Genomic DNA, 13,092 nt, shown 5'->3' on the forward strand with positions numbered 1-13,092 from the left:
TACTGCTATAGTGATGTATTGACTTTCCATCCAGTGCATGCTCATCAAAGATACTTTTTTTTTATCAGTGTTGCACAGAGAGATGTAATTTCCTAGCTGGTTCTTTGTTGAAAGTACAGATTTTCGCGCTGCAAAACCATGCAGTTAATGCAATGAAAGTTGGTCAAGTTTTTTTTCTTTTTATTCAGCGACCAAAGTAATGAAAGGTGATGGTGTTCACTATATTATATAGGGGTAGGAAAATAGTGGGGTACCCAGTGTTGAACAAAAGTTGCTTCTAGCAAGCTACTACCACACAAACAATCACAGTCAATGGGTTCAAATGATATTTGTAGCATAGTCAACTGTTAATAAGTTGTTGAGATACTACTACCACACACAAACAATCACGGAATCAATTGGTTAAAATGACATATTCATGATATTTGTAGCATAGCTAACTGTAAAAAGTTGTTGAGATACTACTACCACACAAACAATCACAGAATCAATGGGTTCAAATGACATTCATGGTATTTGTAGCATAGTCAACTGTTCATACGTTGTTGAGATACTTCTGCCACACAATCATAGAATCAATGGGATCAAATGACATGACATCTGTAGCATACTCAACTGTTCATAGTTGTTGAGATCATGTATGTACAATATAATGTGCAGCAACAAACAAATAATTTGAACTAGGTATACTCCTTTGCCAGATGAAATTACATTGCACTGTATCTATTGATAAACAAATTAATCAAATGACAGCTACCAGTATTTTCTGCTTTCCTGTAAATTTTCTGCAGTCTCAATTTGATAGTGATGGTAGTGGTACCTACATATCACTTGTATTGTGATGACAATGATAACAGCATGGCAATAATGAAGTTATGATTTCAAAGTAGATTTCACTTGCAAACAGAGTTGTGCAGTCTTGTATAGTGTCATGTGCAATCCAGTCTTTTTTAATTGAAGGAAGTTTGATTGATTGTAAGCTTGTGACGGCAGTAGCACAATATAGGAAGTAGTGTAACGAATATTGACACACTCCTTTGATCCATCCTCCCTCTGCCTGCCCGCGCCCGGCCCGGCCCGGCCGCGCCCAGCCCCGCTCCGCTACCCCGCGGGCCCGCATGATATCTGCACAACCCGTGTCGGGCGTGTGAAGCAGAGCCCGCGCGCGGTGACCATCTATTTGATTTGCCGTAAGCGTGAATCGATAGCCCTGAGCAGTAACACAAGGTCAAATGCAAGGGGCATAAATGATTAACAAAAAAACTGTAGGATGAACAGAAACCACAGATAATTGTCAGAAATGTCCTAAATGATGTCAAAAAGACGATCGCATTTCACAAAAAATTGCAACTTAAGATATGAAAAAGTCAAGAAAATGTGTTGAAATCTGATGCTAATTACGATCCTGTCTGTGTGTCCCATGGGACCGACTCATGCATGTTAGCGACACATGGTTAAAATATCGAGCATTGTGAAGTGAATGTTCAGCTAGGAACAATCTGATTTGTTGTGAGAGATCGTGTATGTGTTGCTCCTCTGGAATTTAGTTTTAATATGTTTGATAACCACTCTGAACTTTTTTAATGACGTCAGATATTGAGTCATCATCTTCCGTTAGTGAGTAGTTTCGAACGGAGACCGAATCAAAGTATTTTTAATGTAAATGCTGAAGTGAGCCCTCTCTCGACGGATTGCACAATGGCCGCGCTCTACGTACGGCGATGAAGCGCCTATGACGACCCCACATACGTGCTGGCCGCTAGCTCGCTGGCCGCCGATCGATCGAGCGAGGACTAGGAATGCAGCATCCGGATACTAGTAATACGACGTCCGTCGGTCCCGCGGTGCGGTGATGGCTGCCCTTCATGCAACGAGATGTTTGGAGTCCTGCAAAGACCAAGGAGTGTCTCAGATAACTCCTTGTAAAGACGCAATCTCGGTGATAAACACTTTACCGGAACTTTCGTTTGTACATCGTGTGTTGGATTGGGAAAAGAGGAAAAATTGGAGGAAAAAAAAAAAAAAAAAAAAAAAAAAACCTTCAACACTTTAAGCCTATAGCACCAGAAGTTGCGGAAGAATTAAAAAAAAAAAAAAAAACAGACAAGAAAGGATAAATTTATATCTTCTGTCGCGATTCCGGGTTATAATTGACCCCCTATAGTTAATCTGAGCGTTATTTGTAGTTCCTATAGGCATAATGTTTATGTTTGATTTATCTATAGGCACCTACCATTTACTGAAATTGATGACAATAGTGATCATGAATAAGTGAACCATGAATATATAGCAATGAAATGAAATGGTGATAATAATAATGATTAATCATTATTTTTCTGTTAAAAAAAAAAAAATCATAATCATCTGAATCGTAACTAACATTAATTTAACACCATTGTAATAAAGAATTCCAAGTCATACCGTCTGGATGGCGTGAGAAAGCAGAGGGGTCTCTGGCTTTCTCATGCAGTCACTATCGCATATCAGAAAAAAAGGGCATGCAGGTACAGATATGGCCCTTCATTTACATTTTAATGAATTTGATTGATCTTGACTATAATGGCCAGATTTATCTTTTACCCTCTGCATGAACAAAGGATGTGTTCCCAGCGAGTTTTCTACCTACATGCTGTACGGTATATTAGACTAAAATACAATACATTTTGCTAGACCAACCTAATGGAAATTATGGCTGGAAAACTATAATTTAGCAGTAAATTTTGTAAACCTTTGACCTTGACCTAGTTGATATTCTCTACTCATATGTAATTAATTGCTTATTCATTTATCCTGCAGATATCAATATTGGATAATTCCTAGCTGAAGGTGTGGATGAACAATTAATGACATTTTAAACTATGCAGTAGTGACCTTTGATATAGGCCTACATATAACCATTCGCCTGTCATTTAAGCCACCAAATTGCTAATGTACTTTTTCTTTCCTTCTTACCTATACATAGTATAGTACCACTGTACATTCTATGCTGAACTTACGACCAGGAAATGATCATTAACCAAAGTACAGCAATCTTTGACCTCTACCTTTGACCTAGTGCCACTGTCAGGCTTATGAATGTTATTTACAGATGTATTTCGATTCTGTCCACCAACGTACATCACCAAAAAATGATATGGGGGCAAAAGTAGAGTAGAGTAGGGAGGTGTGAATGAGACCTCCCTGGGTGGAGTGATTAGCTCTTTACTTTGAACTTTCATTGTGTGCTATCATTTCATACAAATTATTAGCCCAATCCACATTTCTCACCAAACTGCATTACAACTGGACATTAAATTCCTAGATGAAGTTTCAGCTGAATGTGTGATTTTTGGCCAAAATTCTGTGACCTTTGATTTTGGACCTCGAGGGTTTTGCCTAAAATCATCATCTCCTGTAGCATTATGGGCCGGGTACCATACTGGTACCAAGAAAATATGCTGATTGGTTTATTCTACAATGACAGAAACCCCCCAAACTTTAGACCTATATCTCAAACAGGAACATAAGATAATGATAATTGTACTACTGATAATCATCATTATCATCATATAGTTATCATTATATAATCATTATTCATCCTATAATGCTAACTATACCTCTACTACTGCTGCTGCTGCTACTACTACTACTACGAGCACTACTGCTACTATTATTGCTACTACCACCACTACTACTACCACGACTACTACTACCACTACTACTACTGCTGATGTTATTCTGTATAGAAACATTTAAAATTTATTACATTTGTACTACTCCTACTACTACTACTACTACTACTACTACTACTACTACTACTACTACTACTACTACTACTACTACTACTACTACTACTACTACTACTACTACTACTACTACTACTACTACTACTACTACTACTACTACTACTACTACTACTACTACTACTACTACTACTACTACTACTACTACTACTACTACTACTACTACGTTGCTAGACATCAAGTTCGGGTTTCGAGTTTTGAGTATCGAGTTTCCGAGTACTACCACTACTACTACTACTGCTGCTGCTGATGTTATTCTGTATAGAAACATCTTAGATTTATTCTGATGGAAATTCAAAATTGGCTAGAGAAAAAAAAAAAAGAAGAAAACTCTGGGATTTGAGACAAGAATGAAATATGTTTCAAGTGCCAATTTGAACAACATTCAGTTGCACTTACATATACACATGTGATGGAAAATAGGAAAATACAATGTATACTTGTAGTATGTGCAAGTCCTGACTTGGGTTTATGAAAAAACAAATTTATATATATATACATATATATATATATAATCTTCTATGCTACACTTAAAGAACGAAGCTGCAGAATATTATATATGACTGTTCTCTCACACACTTTCTTGAATTCACACCCTCAATTTTGACTTATCTTTGGCTGAAAGCACTCACACAATCATGGTAGGACATAGAAATTCAACAGAGAGAAAAGGAATACAACAAATGACTCTATCACATGAATGTAGCTCATCTGAATTTTAATCACAAATTCCATTTAAGACACATGATGCAGATAAGGCACTACATTGCACTCACAGAGATGTAAACTAATCCTGACTGAACAGAGATTTCTTTAAAAATATATAAAAGTACTACTTTCTCTCCTCTCACTCTGGAACACCAATTTAGTATTATTTTACAAACACTGACTGATCAAAGATCTGATGGAAAGCACCTTATTCAAGTTTTACAGAATAAGGCACAGTAAGCAGCAACATTTGATAAGAGTTGAAGTAACATATTTGCTCATTTTTTTTTCTTTAGATGGCACATATTTACTCAATTCATTATACTATCCAGTTTTGTTTGCTCATGCATGTATTCATTAAATGCAGACAGATTCACATGGCACTGGTGAAAGTATTGACAATGACATTCAAAAAGATAAAACAAAATGGTAACAAACACAAATAGTTATCCTTAAGATATGTCCCATAACTGTCATGGCTTGGTGCAGTTGGCTCAAAGAAATACAACTTTTTCTGGCATTCTCTCATTGTCATTCCACTGATAGTTGACAAAAGTGATTTCTCTTTTATTGAATTTTCAAACACAACATGAACAGTTTTTGATCTTACTCACTTTGAAAAAAAAAGTTTCACATTAATTTTGTAACACATTCCCAACAGTCTAAACTTGGTCATAAATTTGTGGGAAATTAATTGAAGTTTTGCCCTGAAGCTTTTTGTTTATTTCTTTCTCTCTCATTTTTGTTTGTTTGTTTGTTTTTTGTTTGTTTGTTTGTTTGTGTTGTTGTTGTTGTTTTTTTTTTTTTTTGGGGGGGGGGGTTCTCATTGCAATTAGCAGATGCGGAGAATGAAGTCAGGATCTGCTTCTTGGGGGGCATGATATCTGCACTATCAGTGTATAAACTTTTTGGTTTTCATTTTTGGCACAAAGGGAGAATAACTAAAGGGAAACATCTCTATTTGTTCTTAAAGGGGACACAAGCCCAAATTAACAGTTACTTTCACTGAAATTACCAACTATGAAAATAACATTAAAGAATCTCTGAGCAAATAATTATAATAATGATAAGTAGTGGCTTCTTTTAGAAGGCACCTTCTATCAAAGATGCTCATGGTGCTGGAGAGGAGGATAACACTAGACATAGGGCGAAAGAGGTAATTATAACAGCAGCAAACAAACACTAACAGATACAAATGAGATAATTGCAGATAAAAAAGGATAATGTATGATACAAATCATTCAGGTATATCTTCAGCTGCTGCTTGCATGTTAGCAAGGAAGGGCATTACATAGAGAGAGAGAGGGAGAGACTGTTCCAGTGCCAGACCAGCATGACAGTAGTAAGGATCTATCCCCCATAGAGTGAGTGGTTCTTGGACCTTATGAGAGTCAGACCATTTTAAATGAGAGTAAATCACACTCTGTGAAAAGCGATTTCATCAACGTTCTCACAGAACACTGCTAGGTACACTCTTTCATAACAATGCATAAAAACACTGCATTTTTGGTATCTTTGTGTACAATAAATAACAGAGAGAAATCTAAAACAGAGAGAAATAAAGATGCGAGATCACACTCCTTGTTCCGGTGATAAACATGGTTATTTTCAAGTGTCTGCAGGATGCCAGAGTGGGTGACTTACAGACATTCAGTTATTCATAACTTTCAAATGATATCATAGTGTCACATCACTTGCACAAGTTTGCTACAAGTGTCACTGACATGTTGGCTTCACTGGATGCAACTTCTAATGGGAGCAACTTTCCCATCTCTTCATTTTGACAAGTTTAAATGCTTATGCTCTAAGTAGACAGACATTCACCATGGAAGCTTTTGTCAAATGACAGCATCATTCTCTACGCCTGCTGGACATTGCATAAATATGGCGATAATATTACAATCTCATCTTGTCATCGCTGAATCAAGCCCAAAATATACATATGATCCATAAATATATAAACATCTGCACTATTTACAAGACTACAAACACACACAACATGTACATTCACTGGGCTCAGTGACTATAGTAGCATGAAATTCACAGAATTCCATAGCAACTATATGCATATCTAACAATTTACATAATCATTTTGATGTTTATCTTCTGGTAAAATAGATCATATCCTGTACACCAAAACAGAAACTTGCTCATGAAGAAATATTGAATACATGACGGCATATCCACCCATGAGACTGCAGACATTGGGCCACTGTCCCAATTACACATCTGTGAAATTGGTGCTGATAAATCATGATTGCATCGTACAACTTTAAGGAATATTGATAACAAAGCATACAGGATTAACAAAGGATATGAGAAACTGGCTGATTTCAGTTCAGAATGGCTGACAATGCAAATTTAGATGTTATGCCATTCAGCATATTAGCCTGATAAAGCAGTAGACACTGAAGCAGACTGATCTGCAAAATATGGGGATTTTTGTTTTATTTTGTTTTGATCTTCTTTTAATCAAGAAATTTGATACTTGTTATCTTTGCTCAATACCTCCTGTCTGAATTTCAAAGCCTAAACATCTTGAAGTTCAAAACATTTTAGTCTTATGAAGCATGTTGTCATGGTATTAGACTGTGTCTATGGTGCACTGCATCTAACATCAAGTATATTTCCTCTACAGTGTGTTTGAATTTGGTTGCTGGCTTTCTTATAATTTCTCTGGTTGATATTTGAAAATTAAATTAGACATGCTACTGAATATGCAATTGGATAGCTTAGATACTAGAAAATATCAAAGTAAAACATTTGGAAATCAATAGGTGATTTACATGGGTGTTTTTTTTTTTTCCAGGCTCTTATACACCCTTTGACAGGTCACTCATATTTTCAGTATTATGTGCATACAAGAATATTGCATACCAAAAACTTTTTAAGTCATTACACGCCAAAACTTGTCATCAGGGTTATGGGCATGTTGGAATTGGTGCTTTAAAATTGCCATAATGAGCTGTAAGAGTGGCTTGGATACTTGCAAGATCTTAAATTAATCTAATTATTTTCCAGCTTTGCCGACTACTCTGATTGCAAAAAATACACACATATACCAGCACACACATCTCTTGGCAATGAAGCTCAAAGTTACACATATCATATAGGCTCAGTGAAATTTCCATTTAAACCTCGGCTGTGCTTTGCTTTTGTTTACAGCAGGCCGAACTTTTCTTTCCAAGATTGTGATTAGCATCAAGAAACAACAGTAAAATCACTTGCAGTCAAATGGTTTCTTAGCAAATATTGTAATTGGGACACTGAAATTGAAAAGTAACCATTTCATGTAATTTTTTTTTAAATTTTGTTTTGTTTTTTTACCAGCATGCAGCATAAAAAAAGGAGAATTTCTATGTAAAAAGCCCTAACAAGTATTAATCTTTTTTTTTTTTTTTTCCCCACCACTAATTTATCGTTACAGACACATCAAGGCTTAGGTTTTTATTACACGGTATGATACGAGCTTTGAGGATTCTTATTCTACACTGGCAAGCACCTTTCTTTTTGGCCTTTTAGATTTCTGTATAATTTTGAACCTGAAGTTTTGGTATCTGAGTAGCATTCATAAAAATGACCGTAGGTCAAAAGATATTAGATTCTTTCTAATCTTTCCTCATATTTTTTTTTTGAATACTTAGAGGGTAATGAAACTCAAATATACATGTGGATTGAGTGAATGCAGATATATTTCAGTAGAACATATCTGTGCAGTTTGAAGGAAAATAGGACAATCCGTTCAAAAGTTGTGCATTTTTACAGTTTTGTTCACACCATCGGTGAATAAGAAGACTTCAACAATTTGTGATGTCACAACAGGACAATGATATAAAAGAAACTAAAAATTTCACAAAATATCATATTTCATGAGAAAGAAGTAAACATTCTATCCATTTGCTTCTGACATAATTTGAGGTTAATTCTCCTTGCTTTTCAAAAGAGGTAAGCCAAAGGCTCTTTCATTGTGCTAGAAAAATGAAAATATGTTAAATTCAATAGGTTATCCACATAATAATATGAAACCCTGATATTGCTATGTCAATAATTCACTTCATATGACTTTGTACAAGTTTTATTCTCCGTGTAACTCTTTTTGTTAGCAAAACTTTTATGTAACATTTGCTGTGAATGTAGGGAAAATGAATTATCATAAAACTTCACAACCTAGTTGGCTCGTTTAGGCAATGTACATTTAAGTCCCCAACCTTGAATCATGCATAACCATGAACAAGGATGATTGATTGGCTCTCTGAAAATAAGGAAATCCTGTTTACATATTTCCTATAAAACTCTACAATCTCCAGAGACAATCTTTTAAGAATTCAATAGATTTCAAAGGCAATAAACTATCAACAGAACTCATCCTCATTGACCAAGTGGAAGAGTTGAATTCTTCAAGAAAGTTTCACACATCACAGATCTTTTGCATATACTGATGACCTTTTGCAGAGTATGAATATTATGGCTGTCAGAAGGAAAATATGGCATGGCAAGGTGTGTGACAGGTCTGTTCTCCTTTCCAGGAATTTATTTCCCTTTGTTATTTTTATCCACAGGAGTAATCAGCTGTTGGCCAAGACAGAGGTGTTGTCTCTTGTGGGGAGACCACTGGGTATGGGCCAGTTGATCTTTGCCTTGTGGGACTTGAATCCAAATCGACAGCCTCTGACACCTCTTGCCTCCTCATCAGTTTTCATCTTCAGTGGGCTGTCAAAGTCTTCTAGCTCTATCTCTGAAAAGAAGAGAGGAAATAACACGGATGCAATGTTGTTATTAAAACTTTGTAGTCATTGGATCTGAAATGGTGTATCATAATGATATGAAGAGACAGTACTGGAAGAGACAGTACTGTGACACCAATTTATTGTTTCATCAATCAATTTTGCACTTTTGTGAACTGAATTTGGTCAGAGTTGCTATAACATGTACATTTGGCAGTGTGATGTAAATTTTGGAATGGACTTCACTGCGTGCATGAGGCTGGAACGCAGCAGCATGGTGCATGCAGTGGGTTCGGAAGTGATGTTGCCAAAATGGCTACCATGGAAAATTTAAGTTGGACATATCCAGGTATGTGCATCCCTCAAATTCTTGTGACTATCCAATTCAATGTAGATGGCCAGTTTCGTTGTACAGAATCAAATACACAGAATGTTTTAATCTTTGGGTTTGAATGAATTACAGGACATTATGCATCCTTCAAATGCACAAAAAACCCTTTGGACGGAACATTTCTGTATATTCCCTCACATGCCATTCATCATCTTTACATCAAACAGTAATGCCACTAAGTTGTCCACTCACCTGATGAGTTTCTAAGCAAGTACAATCTGTACGTCTTTGCATCTTCTTCCTCCAGTGCTAGGCGATGTGCCAGAATTCGACCTACACAAAGACAAAAAGCATTACAAACTATGACAAACAAAAACAACTTACTTGAACATATATTCTATAAAACTGCATTAAGAAGTAGACTCATGTTAAAATAGTTACATATAGCTGTTTAATTATCATGATTTTAAACCCAACAATCACCTTAATGAGTTCCAGTGTGACAGGGTTTAATCAGGTCTACACTTCCTAAATTGATAATTATTCATACACTTTATCAGTAATCTAAACAGAAAAAAAAATCAACATGAAAACAAAAATTTAGCTGCACATGATGACTACACAGTATTGAAATTTTATACAGGCAGTATATGCCTACTGACAAGATGAACTTTTCTGGCTGTGTGAAGCATGGTGGGATACCTGCAATGCTAAGTTCTTTGACACCACTCAACTAATAACAACCATAGCTTTTGTTCTGCTTACTTTTTGACAACTGTTGCATGAAAGATTATAATCACATGAGATTCATGTTTGCAATATTGGCTTCTATCTGTTCAAATCCCCCAGCTAACAAAAACCTTGATGTTTACAGATTCAAAGGTTAAATGCCGTTTGCCATGACACGTACAGACTTCACTGGCTACCATGCCTGGAAGCACAGGAAGGGTCTTGAGGCTGATACAGGTCGGATCAAGAGTTGGCGCTGCCAGCACTGTCAGGAAACCTTTGGTCTCTGTGTTTGTCTCCTCCTCAAACTGCTTCAGTACACATACTAAATTGCAGATAAACAAAAATTATAATGAATACATTAAAGCAACGATTAGAAAAAAAACCCAAAACACCACATATTTAGTAATACATAGCATGAGGATTACATAGTAGGAAAAAAAAAAAGGCTCATAGTAAAGCAAATACTTACAGAACTTCTAGTTTTCACACAAAAATATAGACATATGTTGAAAAGCAACATACATTTTGTAGGTGGAGATAAACTACAAAGCTAAATGCCACTGCTGGGCAGTCACAACACTCACATACATGCACGCACACACGCGCACACACACACACACACACACACACATGATCCTGTTTGGTTTTCTGGAGTGAACTTATTGCACTCCCGGAAAAAATGGGAACTTACATAAACATTGGATAACACAAATGATTGACACGTAATCTTCAATCTAACAATTAAGTGTATTAGTCTACACTGTGTGATCGCAGAAAATGAGATGATTTTCAACTAACACAAGGAAATAATACGGTAATGATTTACTGTACAGACTAGACTGTGTGTTGTAGAAGTGAGAGAAGACACTCACTGGCACTGCTCAGTGTGGTCAGGTAGTAGCCTCCTTCCCCTGATAGCATGGCTGGATCTAGGAGCCCCCACATGTAGTCAGCTTCAATCTCAATACACATCATCTCACACTGGACAAGCACGTAGATCAGCATGGGTAGAAAGTCTGCATTGAGGTAAAAAAAATCAGACAGTTCAAGTTAGATTTCTGCAGAATGTCGCACAAATCTGTTTGTGTGTGATTAGCTTTCACTGATACTTTGCCTCACACTATATGGTATGACTAAACCCTGCTATTTTGTTGAAAATTTTAACACTGCCTTTTACATACTTTTTTGATGACAACTACAAGGATGCCAACAATCATCATACTCAAATCAAGAGGTTCCACAGAGCAAACAGGGAGACATATGTATGATACACACATATCGAAATAAGCAAAACATTCCAAAATTGGGGAGGATTTTATATTGTCAGGCTTTGATCTATATTGAAAATATCATGTTGTAGAAAGTCCCTCTGCAACATGATTTCTCTACATATCCCTCTGCACAAACATACAAGAATAGTCTCTTCCTGGATGGTCAACTTCTTTTCCCAGGTCTTGTCAGACATTCAGCTCTATCATTACAACAGGCCACTAGCTAGACTTCAAACTGTCTTGTCTGCTTCGTTTTAAATCATACAATTCGAAAAACAATATCAATTGAAATATTCAACATAAAAATTCACAAACACGCCCCTCCTAGAATTATGTTTCATACATCAATAACCTGGGAAATATATACTGTATATGATATGCTGCATAAGCATTTTGTTAGAGAGAATCAAGACAGAACTCACCATCTGCTCCCATAGAATTTGTCACCTTTCGGCCACAGTTCTTGTCCCGAACCTGAGCAGGAGAACAGACAATAGTAGGGATATCAGCCAATGCCAAACTGAGGGACACAGTTTAACACAGAACTTGTGATTATTGTCAGGTTCTAATTCTGGATTTCCAACACTACCAAGTGCTCCTAAATTCTCGAATTGATGACTGAATGTGACTCGGTCTAGAGGACCTTGGGAGAGATACATACACCATGGACCGATGCATACACTGACTACTACGGCCAGCGCATGCGCACACAAACATCTTATCCGTTGATATGGGATTTGAAATTTGTGCGCATGTGATGTGTTCGCATGCACTGGCTGTAGTATTCAGTGTACATGGTGTATGTAGCTCTCCCAAGGTCCTCTCGGCCGAGTCACATGCAGTCATCAATTTGAAAAGAAAGGGACTATAGGCAGAACCAAACGTTGCCCGAAGCCTGTTTTCAATACTTCACCTTAATTGGTATGTCTTCAAATTGAAGAATTTTTGGAATTTTAAGTTAACATTTATCTCGCGATACTAAATCTGTCATGATCCTGAATGCTATACAATGCGAAGCCCGATTACGCTATGCGTATGGGACTGCTGGTCGCTATGCGTATGGGGTTGCTGGTCGCAGTTAATTGCATGATTACTAAGACATGAGAGCACTTTGGGGCGAGTAAGTCTCACAGTGTTAGTTATATGAAAGGTACTTTAACCTGAAACACAAACTAAGACAAGGAAATTTTTGAGGTACCAAAACTTTTTATTATCTTTAACAGCATCAAAATCATTCATCTTCTTCCTACAGTCCCTCAATTTCTCCCACCTCAGCTCTGCCTCCTCCTGTGTCTTCTCCATCCTTTTCTCATTTTATGTTTCAAATTTTTTTTCGCCCAAGTTTTCCCACTTTTGGACTGAGTTTGCATCATTTCTTGTCACAATGCAGGGCATTATAAAAGATATCTCAATTGTCAAAATGGGCATTTGGGCATGGGTCCATTCACATCACCTGCCCAACAATGAATTTCACTTGTCCCATACAAGGGGGTGAGTGACTTTGTAGCACCCTGCTTGAACTATTTCATCCCTGCAGCACCCAA

General features: G+C 36.8%; 1 protein-coding gene across 1 annotated transcript in view; it reads right to left on the bottom strand.

Annotated features, from left to right (window-relative positions):
• Positions 1–8,857: 8,857 nt before the first annotated feature.
• The window catches only part of LOC140229884 (uncharacterized), a 100,557-nt gene continuing 96,322 nt past the window's right edge, over positions 8,858–13,092 (bottom strand). Inside the window, exons 14-18 of the mRNA XM_072310092.1 lie at positions 11,971–12,022; positions 11,150–11,293; positions 10,456–10,599; positions 9,798–9,878; positions 8,858–9,225 (exon numbers count right to left, since the gene is read on the bottom strand). Of these exons, the coding sequence (XP_072166193.1) occupies positions 9,056–9,225; positions 9,798–9,878; positions 10,456–10,599; positions 11,150–11,293; positions 11,971–12,022 (591 nt within the window). The 3' untranslated portion in view covers positions 8,858–9,055. The remainder of the gene's footprint in view (positions 9,226–9,797; positions 9,879–10,455; positions 10,600–11,149; positions 11,294–11,970; positions 12,023–13,092) is intronic.

This window comes from Diadema setosum, chromosome 1 (assembly GCF_964275005.1).
Source record: "Diadema setosum chromosome 1, eeDiaSeto1, whole genome shotgun sequence".
NCBI lineage: Eukaryota > Metazoa > Echinodermata > Echinoidea > Diadematoida > Diadematidae > Diadema > Diadema setosum.